This window comes from Ischnura elegans, chromosome X (genome assembly GCF_921293095.1).
Source record: "Ischnura elegans chromosome X, ioIscEleg1.1, whole genome shotgun sequence".
Classification (NCBI taxonomy): domain Eukaryota; kingdom Metazoa; phylum Arthropoda; class Insecta; order Odonata; family Coenagrionidae; genus Ischnura; species Ischnura elegans.
In genome coordinates, this window is record NC_060259.1 from 77,918,151 (window position 1) to 77,941,365 (window position 23,215).

Below are 23,215 nucleotides of genomic sequence, written 5' to 3' on the forward strand. Positions count from 1 at the left end.
TGCTCTAAGGAAATTACGAATAGCATTTATTAAAGTCCTCCATTGTTCGGGAGAAAAACGAATTTTAATATTTTCGTAACGCTGTGTGAACGCCCGTAGAAGTTTTTTAACCGAACCGCGCAACCTTCTTTTTTATTTTATTCAGTTCGCGGATTAAGTCCTTCTGCACCGGATCCCATATACTCGCTGCATATTCAAGGTGTGGTCGGACGGGTGCGAAATACCACCTTTCTTTCACTACCTCATCCGAAAATCTTCCCACAATACGCTTGACGAATCCTAATTTCTTCAGGACTATGCAGCAAATATACCTTAAATGTGTTCCCCACGAGAGGTTCGAGGTTATCGTAACTCCCAGGTACTTCACAACGTCTGTTGCCTTTATGTTAATATCATCCACAGCATAAACATGGTTATAGTTGGACGAACACTGCAAAAAATGTACCGACATGCATTTGTTCAGATTAAGTTCCGAGTCCCTACTCTTGCCTCCACAAATAAACCTTGTTTAAATCTGATGATAGAATTAAATCGTTATCATTCTTCAAAACCATCGTTGTGGGATAATGACTTTCGACACCGTGCGGGTGTGTAACATCGCGACGATTGTGCGTCGGTATTAGTGGGCCAAATAATAAATAATTGTCGATTTCCATCGATAAACGAATGCTAACTGACAATTGATTATCTAATCGATGTTTCAAAAACATTGTCAATAGAGTGGTTTCCGATTACTTTTTTATTGCCTATATCAAAAGATTATTACTCCTGGGGCACATATTTCACGCTTTTAGATTTTTAAATGACGATATCTATTTTTCGCGATTAAATGAAAAGTGAAAATTTTCAAGCGCGCGAAAACGCGACGGCTAAGTATTAATGCTGGGAAAAGCCCGGGTGACGTCTGGCTGCTGCTGTGTGAGGCCAGCTGGGTGCGAGGCTATGAAAGCCGCTTTGATGCAGGCCGAGCGTGGCGGTGGCGTAGAGTACCCTGCTAGCAGGTAGCGCTTGGCTTAAATAAGGATTATTAATACCCTATCAAGCGAAGGAAACTTTCCGACCATAGGCAATTTTGATAGGTCATTATTAAGAAATGTTTCCCTGAGCCTTGTGCCTCATGCATGCATTGGTCCTGTAACTTCACGCGCAGTGGCATCGCCTGGCCGCCAATATGGCCTTTTTCAAATGAGGTTAAAATTGGGCAGCGAGCCGAAGACGGCTTTAACGCTGATAATTTTTTCTTATTTCGGGGGAGGGTGCCCCTTTTACTATTTTGAACCGTTATAATTTCCGTGTGATTGATCGCTTAAAAGAGCAACGGCGCGCGTTAATTACTGTGCTTTAATGAATAATTAGGCGGAAAATGACCTTATTGAAGACACATCGTGCAATTGCCAAATAAATAAAACAGCTCATATCTTACAATGAAACCAAATTTATTGTAAAGCGGACGAATACTGTTCTTGCTGTTAAGCTGGCTAGAATCCTAGAATTTGCGGTTGGACAACGATAATGCGATCCAGGCTTTCCGCGAATCAAATCGTAGGGTGTGACACCTGGCGGCCAAAAGTCTAAGATTTGGAAAATTCATGGCGTGATCAAAGCTGTTTCTCGCAATTTCTTTTACTCGCAGATTTCACGAAGTCCAGGGAGATTGCGATTGTCAATGTGAATGCCATCAATACTGTATGAGAAGGTTTTCAAAACAAAATGCTCTCTTAAATTAATTTTTAACTGAAACAACATGTTTACATCCGATCTAGACTTGCACGACATGTTTCATAAAATATAAGCTGACTTCCTTCGCTGGCAAGATAAAAATTAACCTCGTGAAGCTTAACATTGTTCACCTGAAAATCGATGAATTCTGCTTTCACTTGATGAAAATTCGTGCTGAATGAAGTCATACAACCTTTGAAAATTTTCACAGATTTTTTATTTTGTTAAGCCAAGAGCTACCTGCTAGCATCCTACGTCGTATCAGCGCTCAAAGCCTCGCCCCAAGGGCACCTCACACGGCGACAGCGGGAACCAGAATGACGTCACACGGGGTTCACTCAGCATTCATGCTTAGCCGTCGCGTTTTCGCGCGCTTGAAAATTTTCACTTTTCATTTAGTCACGAAAAGTAGATATCGTCATTAAAAAATCTAAAAGCGTGAAATGCGTACTCGAGGAGTAATAATCTGTCGATTTAGGCAATAAAAAATAATAGGAAACCACCCTATTTGTGCATTGCGGGTGACCCCGTAAAATTATCACCGTGGCTAGTCCCCGTATACTTGAATACTGTATGCCATACTTAAATAACTAATAAATATGGCCCTTGGCACCCCATCACCTCTCCACCGATGACGGTGCTGCAAACATCGGTCATTAGATTCGCCATGACAGTGGCGTGACTAGACATAAGCTTTGGCGGGTTGGGGGAGCCTGGGAGGGAAACCCCCCCCTCTGGCAACATGGTATCCGGAATTTTTTTAAAAAATGGCATACCTGGAAATACATTATAAATCATTTTGTCACTTAAAATCTAACTTGAAGCAGATGCAGTTATCACATGTCAAAACTAGACAATATTTTCAAATATTTTTATGTATCTCTGAGTCTTTGAGGGAGAAATATCCACCTAATCCAGTGGCGCAGCGAGGGGGGGTTTTGGGGGTTAAAACTCCCCCAGAGCTGAGAGAAATTTTAAAGTTTAATTCATTGTACTTAATTGGATTGATATTACTAATAGAATAGTGTAAGGATTAATAAAATATCCCTCAGAAAGCCGTAAAAGTCACCATTTTGAACCGTGTATCTTAAAATTCCGCAATTTATTAATCTCGTTTTCGGTTATCCTGGAGGGTATGCCATACCTTCACAAACCCTGGTATTATATTTTTTAGTTGCACCTAAACCCTCCCATCCTTAATTCCTAGCCGCGCCCCTGACCTAATCCCCCCATAGTTACGCCATTGGTCCACGAGCTCCGAACCGACCTCTACCTTACTTCCAATTGAATAGGGTCTTACGTCACGGGGATGGCTATCTTTGGTCCATCTGTCACTCACCAGACCTCACTCACTTATAGATGGTAATCCGATTAGGCCTCATCGTGTCGAGACGGAGCGGGGATGGCCAGGGCATACTCGCGGCGCGGCCCCGCACAATCGTAAACACAGCTCGACCCCGCAAGCTCCCAGCTGTGATGACAGGTGGATGGGTTTTATACAGGTTAAGCAAAATACGAAGTAAATTCAACAGATTCAGGCTTCAATTGCTGGAAGTTAAACATATTTAAATAAATAAAATATCGTAGCACTTTTCCACAAACATTTTTAATGCGTACAACGCGTTACGGCTCACTAAGCCATCATCTGGTACAAGACCAGACGATGGCTTGGGTCTTGTACCACATGATGGCTCAGTGAGCCGAAACGCGTTGTACGCATTAAAAATTCTTGTGGAAAAGTGCTACGATCTTTTAATTATTTAAAAATACGAAGTATTTACCAAAAAATTTTATTCCTAGAACTATTAGCGGTGTAAGAGATGAGCTAGGCGAGGAAAACCTAATTATACATAAGCCTGGAGATACGAGGCTTAGAATCTGATAAGATATAGGGTGGTATCCAGAAGTAGTAGGACTGTTTTTTTTCCGCACGCGCAGAAAGATTGAGGGGGTCTGCAAGTCCGGATGTTGTGGGGGGGAGCCTTGGGAACAGATTTTGATGTGAGGCATTCACCTGTGTGCATTAGTTGAGTGTGGACTACTGTTTTCGTGACCTCCTGTTTTGATGCCTCGTCGTTGGTTGCGATGGAACAAAATTTAGAGCAGCGGTACGTCATCAAGTTTTGCTACAAACTCGGCAACTGAAACCAAGAAAATGCTTATGCAGGCCTACACGGAGGATACCATGAGCCGTTTCTCCACATTTGAGTGGCACAAGCTGTTTCGGGAGGGCAGGGAGGTCGTCGAAGACGACCAACGCGCTGGGCATCCGTCACTCTCGAAATCGAAAGTGAAATCGATGTTGATTGCTTATTTTGACCGTCGTGGAATCGTCCATAAGGAGTTTTTACCTCATAGACATACTGTAAATGCAAGATTTTACGTGGAAGTGCTTACATGGCTGCGAAATCGGATCACACGCGTGCGACCAGATCTGGTGGAGAATTGGATGCTCCACCACGACAATGCACCGTGCCACGTCGCGTGGATCGTGAGGGATCTCCTGGCCAAATTCGGCGTTTCCACGTTGCCTCAACTCCCCTGCATCCCTGTTGGGGCACCACAGGACTTCTTCCTGTTCCCCAGGATCAAGAGGCACCTCAAGAGGCATCGTTTTGATGAGGTGGAAGCGGTCCAAGCGGCGACGACGAGGGCGCTGAACAGCATCCCGGAGGACGACTTCCGGAAGGCCTTCACGACCTGGAAGACTCGCTACAAGAAGTGTGTGGATGCCCAAGGGGCCTATTTTGAAGAGTATTGAGTCGATGTATGAAAATGTTCAATAAATAAATTTTAAAAAAAATCAGTCCTACTACTTTTGGATACCACCCTGTATTCTCTCTCATCACATGATCTTTAGATTGATCATTTAAGATCAAACATTAATGAAAATTCGTAATGCATTACAAGGGCGTACCCAGGATCATTACTAGGGGAGGGCAAGCCATGGTCTAGGTGGGGGGGGCAAGCCAAATTGTGACATTTTAGCACGCAAAAGGTGAACGAAACCAACATTTTAAGAAAATTATAACAAGGCTTTATTAGTTTATGAGATTATTACTTTTAAATAATAGTTCTATTTTAATTAAATACCAATGCATATCATTTTTTGTGGGTTTAAAGAAAATTTGTTGACTAGTTTCGTTTTAATTCAGTACTGATTTTGCTTAAATACTTTTCCGATTTATGCTTCTAGAGGGGGGCACTTGCCCCCCCTGTCCCTCGCTGAGTACGCCCATGATGCATAATTTATCAAAACACAATCATTCGTGTAATGTTCGATGCATACATTAATGCGCCCGTGCTTAAAATTTGCGATTCCAAATTTCTAGGATTTCTAAATAAATATTTCTTCTGAGCACAATTTAACTTCAAATATTAACCTCGTAATTTAAGAGGCCTCTATACACGTTCAAATTTGTCGACGCAACCGTCATCAAGATTTAGTTTCGAAGGTGGCCACTGCAGCTAGTCGGAAGCCTAAATCGGCGGAGGGGCTCAGAGGTGAACGTCCGAGGGGAAAGCGAGTCAGTCGATAAGTAGTGGTGTCATATTTCAGGGGAAAGAGAAAAGGTCTGTGCTGTGGACAGATTTTTTTCCTCAGGCTGACTCTCCTAGGGTATTTCCTGACCCATCCGGCGATGCTCCTCAAAATGTATAGCGATGTGTACACCATGAACGAAGCTGCAAATCTCTCATAAGGTTACGCATTATTTTCAATTAGAGCAGCAATTATTTTCTGTCTTTAGATTGTTAGAGCTCACGATTATTAGTCGAAGTACTGGCTCAAGCATAAAAAGCGCAAATTAATTGCTCTTAGTTCGTTCATCTCTATCGTTCGTCTCTTCTCAAAGTAGAGAATCATCTACAGTCGATCGACATACATGCCACTAAATAGAAATAATATACTGACAATGAGACGAGGCGTGCACAGTACATTGAGTGCATTGCTGCAAGTTGCCACAAATATTCAATATTTCAAATAAACAAGCCAAGAGCCTAAATGCCATATATATTTGGACTCCGGCAAAATTCCTATGGCAATCACGTACATCGAAGCATAGGTAATCTTGTTCGTCTCATTCTGTGTGGGAACCGAATTTCGAGTTGCAAACGAGGTAATTTTCGTTAAAGGTTCATTTCGAGTTAATTAGGAATGTAAATTAGTTTCTTCTGTCGTTTTTTTAGTACAATTCCTTCCCAACCTAGCACTGAAATTAAAACTTGTAGACAAAGTAATAAACTTCCGCCATTATAATGTAAAATATCGGGTTAGGTCTATGAATGGGTACCTACTATTTCAAATGTATTTATGAGACTAATATAATACTAATGAGAATAACATGGTTCAAGCTGAAAATTAACATCCAACTTTTGTAACTATCGACATGATTCCTCATAATAATATACCAAAATCGATAGGAGGGAAAATTTTATGACTATGGAATTTCTTAAAGAAAATATGATTATGAGGAGATATCTCAATAATCACTGCTATTTCTACTTAATAATGCGAATCACTGCGGTGATTATGAATAATGCGCCATTTTTATGCTGCAGCAATTAAAGAGATTATTATGAGTAAATATGTTTGCAGTGATTTTTTAGTTGTCATGCTTCAGATTTTTAGAAAATGCGATGAGCAAAAAGTCTGAGGTGATGGAAGTAAATGAAATCTATTTTCGAAATCACCCCTGGGAATAAATCACATAACTATTAAAAATAAAAAGAACGAATCCTTCGTATTCTTGTTTAATGAATTTCTATCTCAGTGGGTTTGTGGCTGAGACGGAAAAGAAACAAAAATTCGCTAATGACGCCTGAGCCGGAACTTTTGCTATCTTACCGGAAGAAACAGGAAATTTTGCTCATATAGTTTAACAGAAAATTTGCATGCGAACTGGTGAAAACTTTTGAGTACGAAACAAATCAACCAGAAAATAAATATGCCAATCTATTTATGCCATATTTTGGCAAGAAATTGTTAGTGAATATCAGATACAGGGGGGTTCGGGTTGGTGTGGTGGCTAGAGTGGCGCAAATGACCTAAGCTGTCGGTCGCTTCCTTCAAAACACCTCAGATTCGATTTCCGCATCCTGAACAAAAAATCCAATGAAGATGAATATCAAACGCCTCAAGATTCTTCCAGGCTTGCATTTTGACCTGACCGTTTTCAAGCCGTAACATGATATGAAAGATTAAGGTGAAAAAAACGACCTTCGCGCCCCATAGAAGGAGTTCTGGAATGAGGGGCAAGGCATGCCGCCTGAGCACTCGTGAAAGAGAGAGAGGGAGAGAGAGAAAGAGAGAGGAAGGGAGTCAGGAAGGGATACGAGGGCAGCGACAAGAAATAAAGAAGCTACAAGAATAGGGTGGTTTCCTTCATCAACGAAAATTCGATTACGATTCGCTATCCAACATTAGTGTATTCGTAACGTATTTTTATTTGGCTTTAGAAAACCCAAGTTAGACGAATGACAACGGTCAATTTTAACCTCATTTGAAAAATACCAGATTGGCGGCCATGCAATGCCACTTCACGTCAGGGGCGCAGCTAGGAACTAAGGCAGGGGGGGGGTTTAGGTGCAACTAATGCTGGGGTGTGTGGGGGTATGGAATACCCACCAGGTAAAGCGGTAGGTACGAGACCAATAAATTGCGGAATTTTAAGATAAATGGCTCAAAATGGTGAGTTTTTACGGCTTTCTGAGGGATATTTCATTTATCCTCACACTATTCTATTAATGATATCAATCTAGTTAAGTGAAATGGATTAAACTTAAAAATTTCTCTGAGCTCTGGGGGAGGTTTTATCCCCCACAACCCCCCTCGCTGCGCCACTGCTTCACGTGACGTCACAGAGACCTAGATTCTATACGAGTAGCCTGGATTTTTACATCGTCTGAGATTACCAAAGCATGCATGAGGCACAGAGCTCAGGAAAACATGTCTTGATGATCACCTATTAAAATTGCCCAAGTTCGGAAAGTTTTCTTCATTTGATAAGGTAATAATAATCCTTATTTAAGCCAAGCGCTACCTGTAAGCAGGGTAATCTGCTACCTGCTAACAGCCTCCACCGTAGCGGCGCTCATAGCCTCGTATCAAGGTGGCCTCACAAGGCGGCAGCCGGAACCAGAACGACGTCACACGGACTTTTCCCAGCAGTAATACTTAGCCGTCGCATTTTGCGCGCTTGAAATTTTTCACTTTTAATTTAATCGCGAAAAATAGATATCGTCATTTAAACATCTAAAAACGTACTCCAGGAGTAATTACCTTTCAAATTAGGCAATAAAAATATAAGAAACCATCCTATTATTACGTTTGAAATTGACGAAAATCTCCGGGACGAAGGACCTAGCGAGGTTATTATACAATGAACGATTTCGAAATTTGTTTTATTGCATTTAAGAAGGACGTTTTTTTTAGGTGATTGAAACATTTCTTTTGTTTTTGCTTTCTATGTCGCAGAAATAGGAGGAGAAATTCAGATCCATTATTCGACGCCTCCGCGATAATTAATAATAATATTGCGAAATTACCTAGATTTAAACGAAGGAATTGTCCCATTCGCCTCGGTTATGTATTTGTTTTTAACGATAAATGAAAAATAAGCATAGCAATTGTGATATTCAAAATTGACCGCGTCAACACTGCCTGCAAAAACAGCTTTTTACGGGGGTATAGAACAGCCTTAATGAATCATTATATTTAGGATCGATATTGCGATCGAGGTCGGTTTAGACAAATAAACATGGACAAAACATGGCTTTCTGTGAGATTTATCAATTCTAACAGTTGCCTCATTTTGCTCCCTTCTGCGCTCGACTGTAATTGAAACGCACTGTCTTAGGTAATTGAAATATCAATCCCAACATTTGACTCAAAGTCACTTGTGTCTCTCTCATCTCTTTACGATTCAGGTTTCAATGCAGGCGTTATCGCCCTGTGACTACAGCATGCACTTAAACCTAAGTCGTTAATTAAAAAATGATATTCGCACTAACATATGATTCATTGGGTGATGATCACATGACTTTAACAAAGTTACTCAAAAGAGTGATCACCATTAAAGGAAGGTGTGCCGATTAGATCGTTAAATTAACGCACACCTTTACATAAAATGTAATTTTCCTTTGAAAATTTCCCATGAACGTACCTTATTCACTGCGTATTTCTTAACCAGCATTCTCATTAACATTTACATTTATGATTCTTCTTCCTATTTATTGGTTTTACTGACATTTTAAGTGCTTAAAATTCCACGAACGGCATTTACTGGAAGTGAAGATATAAATTTCAATAAATATCCACACGCTTATTTTTGTGGCTGCATAATGCCACATGTTAGTGCGGCATCATGCTCGTTGGCCTTCACCATTAAATGCATCACTCTGTGTTGGACGATGAACACATTTCCATTTTTAATTTTTCTCCTCCCACTTGTCCATTTACGCACCAAAAATCCTCTTCTTGTGGTAAAATTGACAAAATAAATCATCATCATTTATGTGCCAGTGGCACATTGTGCCATGTAGTCCTTTCTGTAAGTTCAAGAGATGTGCAGCCAAATAATGAGTCATGTCCGAACAATCATCTAAGTAACTTGATAAGACAAGGCATAATGAGTTTCCTATCGAATCCTTAGAGGCTCTCTTCCGGCATATAGTAAAGTCATGATTAAATTTATCAATAAAAGATAAGAGTTATTGCGAAATTTGCTGGAAGCACTTTACCATTGGATTGATTCTGATGAAATATTTGATTACGCAAATGATTCGTAGAACCATCTTCATAAACGATTTTTTACGACAAAAATCTACGTAAAAGGTTTTTTTTCAACATCATTATAATTCTATGAGAACTCAATTTATCGAAATACTAATCTGTAAGATGTCTCAAGGATGAATAAATGAGGTATAGCGCTTCTATTAATTTAATTGAGAAGAATTTAGGTGTAACTATGTCCATGCTTTCAGGGAAATGTGGGGAATTTCTCCAAAGGAATTTGCATATAAAACAAAACATGACATACCTACCTATTTTATTTCAAAATTTCAAATCTTTAAGTTCACTTTATTATATTAAACCTATTCGAGAACAATATTTTCCAAAAATTTCAACGTCATGTTTGACAAATGATCCGAAAGGTATCCTCCAATGAGAAAACATTATTACATGCAGGGGCGCAGCTAGGAATTAAGGCTAGGGGGGTTTTAGGCACAACTAATACTGAGGAGTTAGGCGGTATGCCATACCCGCCAGGGGAAGCGGGAGTTGCGGGGGCCCTCCCCGAGAAAAAAAATTAAGATAAATGTTGAATTTTACGGTCTTCTGAGGGATATTTTTATAATCCTTACATTATTCTATAAGCAATATTAATCTAAATAAGTAAAATGGATTAAAATTAAAAGTTTCTCTGAGCTCTGGGGGGGGGGGGGGGTTTATCCCCCAAAAACCCCCTCGCTGCGCCACTGAGTACATGCAATTTTCTTGTTTTACTAAATAAAGTTTTCTTCGATTACAACTTACAGGAATGGAAAGATAGAAAAAATTGGAAGCAACCCTGAAATCCAAAACCTTTACAGTCACGTAAAATTTGATGAAATCATTGACGCCTCCAATATGTGCATTCTGCCTGGATTGATTGACGCTCACACCCATCCTATTTGGGGTGGCGATCGGGTGCGAGAATTTGAAATGAAGGTTAGTGGTGTATAGAACAGTATTTATGAGTCCTAGAAAAGTCTGCACTTTCTTCTCATGGTCGAAAACATTGTTTAATTTCTGGATATTTTATTACCCAGCTGGCAGGTGCTACATACTTGCAGATACATGAGCAAGGGGGAGGAATATTTTTCACGGTGGAAGAAACAAGAAAGAAAACCGATGATGAACTCTACGAGAGTCTGAAAAGACGACTGGAATTAATGGCACAGTCAGGTAAAGAGACAAAATTATTCTCATTCATATGCATTGTTCATATTTACGGTATGCAACCATAGGAATCGTTACTTAATTATTAATTTCCACATTTATCCACCTATAAGAAATTCAAAACATTTCCCTTACCAACTCCATCAATGAAGATATAATTTCATTGACCAGAAGAGCTTTTAAAATTTTATATACCGCCGCAAATGTCTTTGCTAGTGCTACTCAATTCAAAATGTATGTAAATTAATGAAGTGGAGAGTACGCAGATTCATTAATAGCGGAATCTGTGGCTTTTACATGGGAAATTTATTTATTCGAATCAAATAAACCCGCTAAATTTAAATTTAGATGATTCACTACAAATAATAAAATCGTCTCAACTCCATAAAAAGAGCAGAAAATATTTCATATAAATTTACATTCTCGAAGCCAATATATCATGAGATGAAGCAATTGAAGCGGTATCCTTCCCATTAGTGTCACGTTTACACGAAACTAATTTCAATCATAACACCATTCACACTCCTGTTTTATCTGCTTCCAGTTCTTCTATATATTAGTGTAAACCATGTAATAATCCCATGAATTTCGTTCACAAAACTTTTATTTTTGTCGACTATGAAAGAGTATGAAAAATTATGATACTATTGAATTTCTCGATCACTTTTCGACAGTGGCGGCGCGTGCATGCAATCAATTTCAATGCAACAAAAAGCATATGATAGAGAATTTATTTTTACCTTGGATCATATACTTAAACAAATTTTTCGTGCCAAAGTATTTCCTGCACTTAATTTTTTCCAAAAAAAAGTACCCGTTTTTTGCGCGTAAAATCAAGTTGCCCAGCTTTGAGCGCTTGCTATTCTCGCAGTTTTCGTTCCAATAACTTGAAATTTTGATGCATGAAAGCCAGATGTATTATTAACAGTTTAAAGAATGCAAATTGATTATTCCAAAAAAATTGGCGGATTTGTTTTAAGCAACGCAAATCTCTGCTTACTTTAAAACCAATGGGTCAATTGAAAATTGAGCTTGAACATTGAGCTTAAAATGGTTTACATGTACGAGGACTTCCGGAAAGTCTCCAGTGTCGTTGCCACACTAGGATTCATCGTTGACAGTAAAATTCAAAACACATTCATGAAACAACTATACTATTAAAATTCTTACGACAATTGCGATGACAACTTGTGAAGCAGAGATGATTTTTTCATCAAACATTCTTACGAAGCCAGATGGACGAGGACAGGGTCACTGCTTTGGCAATGTTTTCAATTGGAAAAAAGTTCCAGGATGGTATCGAGGGTTTCAATGACAAGATGATAGAGATGTTCGCTCGGAATAAGGAAAGGAGAACGAATTTCTCCTACCGTTACTTGTGTGGTGGTTAAAGGTGTGGTTAGAATAATTGTTTTCATTAGTATGTTTATATTATTTCTGTTCATGCAGTTTTAAGGGTAGAATATACCAGTGGTATGTCTTGCATGCTATGTATTCTATTACGATGAAATATGATGCTCACGTAATATAATTTACATAATATAAATTAATCATCCCGTATCTGTGCTAATGCACACCCTGGATAAATTATCACCAGCCGCCACTGCTTTTCGACCAATGCGCGGCAGAAACTTAGCAGTCTTGACCCTTTAGCAGATAAGTTGATGCCGTCACGAACTCCTGCTTAACGTTTCACCGCGTACTCCCCGCTTCCCGACCTCGCACATCGATCTCACGTAGTTCACTGTAGCTTAAAATCTTGTGTACGATTACTTCCCTCAATGATCGGTTCCTTTGGAAATAGTTCCAGAACCTGAGCTCTGATGACGTCACCAACTCACAAAAGAGGGCTGCAGCCTTCTTATTATTTTTATACTTGGCACTAATGAAAAAATGGCCGGTGGAGGAAGACTTTTCGTCGCAAATTATCTTTTTCTTCTATCTACCGAATTTTTTCAATCAATTGCGATTACGGGTCTTGTGAATTAACTCATTGCGCCATTTGTATCTTAAACTCACGTATTCTCGTGAAATCTTTTCGGGATTTCCACCGGATGAGTAACTGGTAGGTCGACGTTTCGATGGCTTCTTTTAACATCGTCCTCAGGGCATGCTCTCGTCGTCGGCCTATAATCAACTCACCCGGTGGAAAAACCGAGATAAATTCACCAGTATCATGCACCGGGAAAGAACTTAATTATATTTCACTCATTCTCATAAATCTCAAAAAGAGTCCGTGTTCTGCTCTCGAGGTGGAAGGTTGTTCTAACCGAGTCTTGTCAGCGCGCTCCTTTTTCGCAATGCCTACCTGCGGTATTAGCAATACAGTAGTTTCCTTCATCAAAGAAAACGAAAGGCATTGATTGCGTGTCGTTACCCACCATTAGTGTATTCATAATATACAAATTATTTGGTTTTAGAAATCCCATTTTAGACGACTGTTAATGGTCAATTTTAACCTCATTTGCAAAAGACCAGATTGGCGCCCATGCGATTCCACTCCACGTGACGTCACAGGGACCAAGTTTCTATAAGAGAAGTTAGGAGTTTTACATCGTCTGAGATTATCAATGCATGCCTGAGGCACAGAGCTCAGGGAAACATCTCTTAATAATCCTAATTTAAGCCAAGCGCTACCTGCTAGCAGGGTACTCTGCTACCTGATAGCATCCTGCGTCGTATCAGCGCTCAAAGCCTCGCCCCAAGGTCACCTCACTTGCGGCAGCGGGAACCAGAACGACGTCACACAGAGTTTTCCCAGCATTCATACTTAGCCGTCGCGTTTTCGCGCGCTTGAAATTTTTCACTTTTCATTCAATCGCGGAAAATAGATATCGCCATTTAAAAATCTAAAAGCGTGAAATACGTACTCCACGAGTAATAATCTTTCGAATTAGGTAATAAAAAATAATAGGAAACCACCCTATTCAGCCGCGCGTCGCGGTCAAAAGCTCACCTGTGGCGAATGCAAGACCATAATTCATGAGGCCTGCGTCTCTGTGTCCGATGTGGACGTTGAAGCTCTCGAGGGTCTTCGAAAGACGTGGGTGTTCGTCTCTTGCACATCCCAGCTGCGTGCTTCTCGGAGTGACACCACACCCCTGAGACCTCGACTGGACATCGCCTCTGGCGGCGAATCATTGGCTGCCATGGTCACTTAGCGGCTAAACAGGGTTCAAGAGCACCAAGAGGACGTGAAAATCACTCTGACGGATATCCGGACGTCCATCACTGACCACGCTGACGCCCACCTGAGGTATCACCACTTCCCTCGCCAGTGTCACCCAGGGCCTTGACAGCCTCCACGAGGAGAATGTGGAGATTGCAAAATGTGTTTCGACTCTTGAATCTCAGCTCTATATAGCTGAACAGGAGGGTCTCCGCAATTTCATCGGAATTCGCGGTGTTCCCCACATCGAAGGTGAAGTTGTTGATTCAGTGGTGTGCAATGTTTGCAGGGCGATTAGAGTGGAAATCAGTGCATCGGATATCGATTACTCTTACCGCCTAAAATCACGTCGTGGCAGTCCGTCAACTTAATCTTCTCTACTGATAGTGCGCTTTCTTCGGCAGTCACTTGATTCAAGTGTGGTGGCCGCCCGTAAAGTAAAAAGAAACTTAAACTCCCACGACTTAGGCTTCAATCATTCTACAGCGTCTCCTATATATTTCAATGAATCCCTCTCATCTCTTAACCGTAAGTTGTACTCATTGGCACGTGATCTCAAAAAATGTAGTAAACTCAAGTACTTGTGGGTGCGAAATGGAAGAATTCATGTTCGGGGAGAAGATGGTTCTGAGCGCCTCAAGCTTTTTTTGTGCGAGAACGATATCGAACAGCTGAAATGAGAATAGGGCAGTTTCCTTCATCAAAGAAAACGAAAGGCATTGATTACGATTCCTTTCCCACCATTTGTGTATTCATAATATAAAAATCATTTGGTTTTAGAAATACCGGTTTAGACGAATGGCAAGGGTCAATTTTATCCTCATTTGAAAAAGGCCAGATTGGCGCCCACGCGATGCCACTCCACGTGACGTCACAGGGACCTAGTTCCTATACGAGTAAATAGGAGTTTTACATCGTCTGAGGTTACCAATGCATGCATGAGGCACAGAGCTCTGGGAAACATGTCTTAATAATCACCCATTACAATTACCTAAGTTCGGAAAGTTTCCTTAGTTTGATAGGGTAATAATAATCCTTATTTAAGCCAAGCGCTACCAGCTACCATGGTACTCTGCTACCTGCTAGCATCTTGCGTCGCATCAGCACTCAGAGCCTCGCCCCAAGGTCATCTCAGTTGCGGCAGCGGGAACCAGAACGACGTCAGACGGAGTTTTTCCTGGCATTCATACTTACCCATCGCGTTTTCGCGCGCTCGAAATTTTTCACTTTTCATTTAATCGCGAAAAATAGATATCGTCATTTAAAAATCTAAATGCGTGAAATACGTACTCCAGGAGTAATAATCTTTCTATTTAGGCAATAAAAAATAATAGGAAACCACCCTATTAATTCGCCGTCCCAGTGGTAACCACCGTGGGTGCGATGTAAATATTTCTAACTGTGTTATCTGCCAATCTTTATTTGGTCATGTTGATGAATTTCGTATTCCTTTTTTCCAATGCTTCTTACGATATTATGTCTCACCGAAACATGGCTCAATCCGAAAATCCCTGAGGAATTTGTGTCTCTCCCAAATTACCATCTGTTGAGGCACGATCGCCTTGGTAAAATAGGAGGAGGCGTTGGTATATTTATTCCTCAAGATTTTCATGTTTCAGTTTTAGCCTCCTCTACTGAAGTGTATTGTTGTCAGCCTGAATACTTGATTGTCGAAATCACTGGACTAGGTTCACAAAAACTAATGCTTAGTGTAATCTATCGCCCCCAAAAGTTGGATTTATGTCTGTGTTTGAGAACGAATTTCTCCGCTTCTTCCCCACTTTTAAAAATGTAGTCATAGTAGTTGACTTCAATTCTGATTTACTTAAATATAATCATGATAGCCAATATATTCACAAATTTAACTTTATTAATAATCTGCACTTTATCCCTTTCACTGCAACACATCACACTTTGTCCAGCCACACTTTACTTGATTTATGCATTGTCGATGACCCTGAAAAGGTAGTAGCCTATTCCCAAATGCCCGTTCCTTTCTTGTCAGCCCATGATCTCATACGAATCATCTATCGCTTCAAATATCACTCTACTCCACCTGAGTCTTTCAAATTTCGTAGGCTTAAAAACTTTGATGTACTTAACTTTCAGAATAAATTGGCGACCTTGGACTGGAGTGTTGTTTTGGATTCAAAGTGTATTGATCTTAAAGTATATTATTTAAACTCTCATATGTTAAAGTGTATCAATCTCACTGCTCCTTTGGTATCGTGCTATCCCAAACGTACTCATGGCCCTTGGTGCAATGAAGAAATTCGTCAACAAATTCAAGAACGCAATCGCCTCCGCCTTACATACATTCGCTCAAGAACGCTTACAGATTTTCAATTATACAAGGTTTCACGGAACTTGCTTAAAGCTCGCATTTCGGAAGCTAAACGCCAGTATTGTAGCTCAAAATTTTCGCAAGTTAGAAATCAACAGACAGCATGGCGTGAACTAAGGAATCTGGGGCTGGTACGAAAGCGTTCAAATGTACTGCCTAACCACATTTCTACAAATCAAATAAACCAATATTTCAATTCCTTGCCCACCAGTGGAAGCACCAAGCCAATATCTGCCTTAAATTCTGTCGATTTTTCTGTTCCATTCGATGCTAAAAATTTCTTCTTCCAATACATGAATGTGCTTTGAAGCACCTGAAGCTAACCAAATCGAACTCCCTAAGGTACGACAAAATTTCAATGATGTTCGTTCACAGGGCCACAGATGTTCTACTGCCATATATACTCGAAATTTTCAACCTTACTTTATCTTATTCTCAGTGTCCAACTGTGTGGAAAGAGGGCCTAATTACACCTATACCCAAGGAAAATCCCTCAGATTTTCGACCTATCTCAATTCTCTGCGGCTTATCAAAAACACTGGAGAGCATTGTTCATACTCAAGTTTTCGAATATGTCAAACTGCACGATAAACTTTATCCTTATCAGTCGGGCTTCCGTAAAGGCTTTAGTACCCAGACTGCCTTGCTCAAAGTCACACACGACATTCGTCTCGCCACCGACAACAAACTGATCACACTTATGGTATCATTTGATTACAGCAAGGCTTTCGATCGAGTGAACCATTCTCTGCTCTTACGTAAACTGAAATCCCTCAGTTTCTCTAGTTCCGCCCTGAACTGGTTCCATTCCTACTTGGCGGGCAGAACTCAAGCAGTCAAGGGCCAGGTTAGTGGTATATCTTCTTGGCTCCCGGTCTCATGTGGTGTCCCTCAAGGCTCCGTCCTCGGACCTCTCTTGTTCACTCTGTATACTCTCCATTTGACTAAGAGCATCACTCACTGTAAATATATGCTGTACGCAGACGACTTACAAATATATGTTCATTCTAGCGAAGAAGAACTTCCATACAAAATCGACATGATTAACTCCGAGATTCGCTCAATATGCAGATGGGCTAAATTGAACTGCCTTCAGTTAAACCCAAACAAAACTCAAGCCATAATTTTTGGTAATAAAAGACTTCTAAACACAATTGCTTACGACAGCCTCCCAAATTTAAGTATCGCTTTCACCACTGTGCCGGTTACCAAGACTGTAAGATATCTTGGACTCACGCTCACCTGCAATCTATCATGGGATCAGCATATTCTTGAAGTATGTAATAAAGGGAATAAGGCTCTTTATTTATTGAAACTACAAAAGAAAATATTCCTATTTCCACGAGAATTATGCTTGTTAAATGTGTTATCTTCCCCATTATTGATAACTGTATACTAGTCTATAATGACTTACCTATTGTATTTGAAATGTGTCTGCAACGGTAAATTAACTCCTATGTTAGATTTATATTTGATTTCCGTAGAGATGAACATTTGTCCAAATTCTACACTGATCTGAATTGGTTACCTCTTCACAGCCGAAGGAATTATATACTGGGATTTTTTCTGTTCTCCTTACTCCAAAAAAAGACTCCTGCATACATGTACGAATTATTCATCCCCCGCAAAAAAAAGTTACTGGAATTTCCACCCGCAGTGTTTCTGACCTTCAAATTTCTCAAGCCCGCACCAATATATATTTCAAATCTTTTCATACAACAGCGTCTAGATTCTGGAACTCAATTCCACCAAATATAAAGACGTCACAATCACTTGAGTCGTTTAAAGGAAGGCTGTACTCCTATTTGCAGTTTGGGGCTTAATTCAGTCTCCTCAACTCAGTGAAGTTACCATCTTAAAGTTGTGATGTTATCAAAACTCTCTACATAAATGTGTATGTGTGTGTTCATTACTGCCTGTGTTAAAACTCATATTTTTGTGCTATTAGTATTGAATATTTTACATTTTTTGCATAAATATCTACTACTTGTTAGCCTAGCAATAATCTCCATAATGACATATTTTTGTCAAAATGCCTATTATTAAGAGTAGAAAATTTCCTGTATTTTCTATTTTTTGCTCTCATAGGTTTCACCTAGAGCATAATAAAAATATTCAATATTCAATTAACACACTGATTAGAATATAAATTAACCCGAATTTGTCTTGAAATAAAATATTTTTTATGATTAGAAAAGTAATTCAACGCCCGTGCGGCCTAATAGGGTGCTATCCTATAATTATTTATTGCCTAAATCGAAAGATTATTACTCCTGGAGTATGTATTTCACGCTTTTAGATTTTTAAATGACGATATCTATTTTTCGCGATTAAATGAAAAGTGAAAATTTTCAAGCGCACGAAAACGCAATAGTTAAGTATGAATGCCGGGAAAACTCCGTATGACATCGTTCTGGTTCCCGCTGCCGCAAGTGAGGTGACCTTGGGGCGAGCCTCTGATCGCTGATACGACGCAGGATGCTAGCAGGTAGCAAAGTACCATACTAACTGGTAGCGCTTGGCTTAAATAAGGATTATTAATGCCTTATCATACGGAGAAAACTTTCCGACCTTAGCCAGTTTTAATAGGTGATTATTAAGACATGTTTCCCTGAGCTCTGTTCCTCATGCATGCATTGGTGTTCTCAGACGATGTAAAACTCCTATCTACCCGTATAGAAACTTGGTCCCTGTGACGTCACATGGAGTGGCATCGCTTGGGCGCCAATCTGGCCTTTTTCAAATGAAGATAAAATTGACGATTAAAATTCGTATAAACTGGGATTTCTAAAACCAAATATTTTGTATATTATGAATACACTAATGGTGGGTAACGAATCGCAATCAATACCTTATGGTGCCAGTGACGCAGCGAGGGAAGGTTTCGGAGGATAAACCCCACCCCACCCGGAGCTCAGAAATTTTTTAATTTAAATCTATTTTACTTAATTGGATTAATATTACTTATAGAATAGTGTAAGGATTAATAAAATATCTCTCAGGATGCCGTAAAACTCGCCATTTTATACCATTTATCTCTCTTTTTTATGGCGGAGAGCCCCCGCACCTCCCGCTTACCGTGGCCGGTATGCCGCACCCTCAGGCCCCCAGTATTAGTTGCGCCTATAACCCCCCCTTGCCTTTATTCCTAGCTACGCCCCTGGCTGCTGCAGCCCGGATTGCTTATTAAGAGCACGGATATAACCACGAACATACAAAAGAGGATCCTCAAGTTGGCCTCTAAGGGGCTGATTTTATAATGTGTGGTTAAAATTATGCGTAGTATGAAAGCTGGAGTTAAGTAGTCCTTGCGCTAGAGATCATGGTATAAACCAAATGTATTCTGACCTACTTTCACTTACTGTAACTTGCTAACGTAATCCAGCTATGGTTTTGGCTGTACTATGTTCCGATTAACGTTAACCAGACTTTATAAAACCGGCCGTAAATGTCAACGTGCATATAAATAGGTTTACAAAAGACGCTACTCGCGTCACTCACGGACAAATTGATCTGGGTTTTACGGGTAAATAATTAATAATAAGTAGGAGTTTTAACCGAATTTTACATTCATGATGAAATTATATATCAAATGCATAACTCTTCAATGCTATTCCTCGCAATTACAAAGACGATACTGCAACATATATGAAAAAAAGTGAATCGAATTGCACCCTTCACCGAGCCGCGGACATTTTTGAAAGCCGATTAAAATGCGAGGGAAGTGGAAATAGAAATCAGCCTTCTAGGGGATGGAATAGGGAGGTTTCCTATTATTTTTTATTGCGTAAATTGAAAGATTATTACTCCTTGAGTACGCATTATACGCTTTTAGATTTTTGAATAACGATATCTACTTATCGCGATTAAATTAAAAGTGAACATTTTCAAGCGCGCGAAAACGAAACGGCTAAGCATGAATGCTGGGAAAAGCCTTTGAGACGTCATTCTGGTTCCCGCTGCCGCAGTGTGAGGTGACCTTTGGGCGAGGATATGTGCGCCGCTGCGATGCAGGCTGCTAGTTGAGTACCCTGCTAGCAGGTAGCGCTTGGCTTGAATAAGGATTATTAATACCCTATCAAACGAAGGGAACTTTCCGACCATGGGAAATTTTAATCGGTGATTATTAAGAGATGTTGCCCTGACCTCTATGCCTCATGCATGCATTGGTAATCTCAGATGATGTAAAACTCCTATATACTCGTATAGAATCTAGGTCCCTGTGACGTCACGTGGAGTGGCATCGCATGGGCGCCAGTCTGGCCTTTTTCAATGAGGTTAAAATTGACCATGGCCATTCGTCTAAACTAGGATTTCTAAAACCAAATAATTTGTGTATTATGAATACACTAATGGTGGGTAACGAATCGCAATCAATGCCTTTCGTTTTCTTTGATGAAGGAAACTACCCAATTCAACCCAGTTTTCTCGCAGCCCAGGGGAGCGGTAGCCCAGGGAAAATAACAGGCCTCTTACCCTGAATGTGTGGAATTGCACACCTGTGTCTAAGCCCGAGGGGAGCTCTTCTCTCTTCCTATGCAAACAAACCTTCAGGTTGAATCACTGAGCGAGATGATTGATTTTGGCGGCGTATTAGCGCGGGAAGGAGGAAAATATGACATTTGGTAGTAAAATATTTTTTGCAAGAAACGGGGATATACTTTCATTTGAAAAGTAGGTGTCGCATAAGCTTCCTTTTCTAGGGTAAGAGGGATTTGCGGGGGCCCTCCTCCAGAAAATTTTTAAGTTTAATGAAATCAACTGATTTGGGCGTCACTTGGTGGAATGATGAAATGTTCATGGTGAAACAAAACCCAGTACTATTCCACAAACTTTTATTTTAATTGTCAACTAGTTAAGTTTAATGGTTCAAAATGGCGAGTGTTACGGCTCTCTGAGGGATATTTGATTGATCCTCACACTATTCTATGAGTAATCCTAATCCAATTAAGTAAAATGGATTAAACTTAAATAATTCTCTGAGCTCTGGGGGGGGGGGGGGGGGTTATCCCCCAAAACCCCCCTTCGCTGCGCCACTGAATCCACGGACAGAGTTCTGTTTGCAAATCTAGGCCGGGGTCAGGGGCGGATCCAGGATTTTTTTCTGGGAGGGGCACAAGCAAGGCCGTATCCAGGATTTTGTTCTGGGTGGGGCACAAGGATACCTCGTAATACAAAACGAATGCAATGATAATGGGACCGTATTAAAAATCATGCATATTTTTGAGGGTCTGGGGGGGGCACGTGCCCCCGTGCCCCCCCCCTGGATCCGCCTATGGCCGGGGTAGCATATAAAAGGGAAATTAAGGAAGAGATAACATTGCCAAAAGTCGGAAAACCGATTAACAGGAAATAAAAGCTGCTTATCAGGACGACACACTCGATATCGCCACTTCTGACCTGAAGACGTCAGGAGTATGGCTGGAGAAACTGTCGTCACCTATGGACAACTCAACGCGGAGGAATGCCCGAAAGCCGAGACACATACGTGTGATACAGTGTTAAGGCCGTTTTACACGGTACACAAAATTGCGCAATATGACGTACGTGCGAAGGCGCAATCAAAATTGCATCGTGTAAAGCGGTGAATTGCTAGAACACATGCGAGAATCCGTAGATGCGAGATGGCAAAATAGCCCCTGTTCTAATTTCGGTCATTCATTCGCGCAATTCCACGCCATTTTAGAAATTAATGCAGCTCTAACCTGCGCAATTCCGTGCCCCGTGTAAAACGGCCTTTAGGCAGAGGGAGTAGAAGGGATGGATGCGGCAGCATACCTGGTGAGCAGCGTATGTGCAGATGCGGCAGCGTCGGCGCGTCTCGCGTTCGGGTGAAGCGTGGTGCCCATACTCAAAACCAACATACTCTCCTCTGGTATGCCTGAAGGAGGCGACCGACATCCATGGTCATGCGCCTTGAGGGAAGGGTGGAGGGAAACCCGGCGTCGGCACTAGCTTACTCCAAACGAAAGGCACCAAGGGAACCGTAGCTCAACGTCCCATCCGACGGACGGAGCCCTGCACTTGAAATATCCTACACAATGCACTCAAGCATGGATTGGACAGCCTTTGAAATACCTCTGCCGCCTCCGGGATGTAAACCCGGACTGGCAAGGTGGGAAGCTATCTCTCTAGCCACCACACCAACCCGATTCCTAGTCCACACTGGTTACACTTCGGCGCCAGCTCATGCAGCCCCACCGCAGGCTGGAATTCCCATTGCATCCGCAGCGCTTATTGTTAGTCGCCGGGCCCTCGTTAACTCGGGAGTCGATCGTGGGCCACGACCTTGCAGGGAGAAACCGTCCTTCTGCCGAGGTGTACGGATCAACGGACATCGCGTACAGACATCATAAAATAATTCTGAAAGGTACAGTCCAGCCGGCGAGAGTTGTCCGATGGCACTTTAAAAGGAGAGCCGGAGAACCCTGCGCCAACATTGTTTGCAGCCAACCGCTGTCCCCCAAATACAGGTCACACCCTCGCCTAGTCATACAACGTTGTCACATGCATATGCAGCACTGAAACAAGCCTGAACCACCAAAACAAGCCCTTTCTGCGAATCGCCAAAACAAAGGATTCTTCCTTTGGATCCTTCACGCTCGTCGTCCCTTCTGGCTGCTTTCTTCACGGAGCCTTTTTGTTTATAGGTGATGTGGGCGTTTCCCTTTCTTGCCTATAGATCTTTTATACAGATATGAAAGATCTATGTTCTTACCTGGCAACCTTTCCCCCTAACCCTTCTAGCTGTCAACGGACAACTCTCGGGGGCCGGACTCTAGGCTTCCATGGTTAAAATTAATCACTGCATTATCTCGTCCTTCGGGGTGAAGCCGCGTCGAGTTGTCACTGTTCCCATACTCGGCCAGTGGCGTAGCTAGCGGAGGGGGGGGGAGGTCCGGACCCCCCCCCGAAATGTTAAAGCACACTTACTTTGCATCACAAAAGAAAACCAAATGTTGCAAAATCGAGAATTTACAAAATATTTCTTTGAAAAATGAAGTTTTTTCAATAATGGAAAATGTTAAAATTAGTTTAAAAC

At 41.1% G+C, this 23,215-nt stretch overlaps 2 protein-coding genes across 3 annotated transcripts in view; one reads left to right on the plus strand and one right to left on the minus strand.

Moving 5' to 3' along the window:
- Positions 1-22,120, minus strand: part of LOC124170921 (beta-1,3-galactosyltransferase 5-like) — a 460,441-nt gene extending 438,321 nt beyond the window's left edge. The window contains exon 1 of one of the 2 annotated variants that reach the window (XM_046549979.1): positions 21,952-22,120. The gene's annotated coding sequence lies outside the window, so the exon portion shown is untranslated. Of the gene's footprint in view, positions 1-13,616; positions 14,089-21,951 lie in introns of those variants that run through there. The other variant, XM_046549978.1, reaches the window with a different exon arrangement.
- The window catches only part of LOC124170923 (probable imidazolonepropionase), a 52,874-nt gene that overhangs the window by 18,961 nt on the left and 10,698 nt on the right, over positions 1-23,215 (plus strand). Inside the window, exons 2-3 of the mRNA XM_046549982.1 lie at positions 10,258-10,429; positions 10,531-10,666. Coding sequence (XP_046405938.1) covers positions 10,258-10,429; positions 10,531-10,666 — 308 coding nt within the window. The remainder of the gene's footprint in view (positions 1-10,257; positions 10,430-10,530; positions 10,667-23,215) is intronic.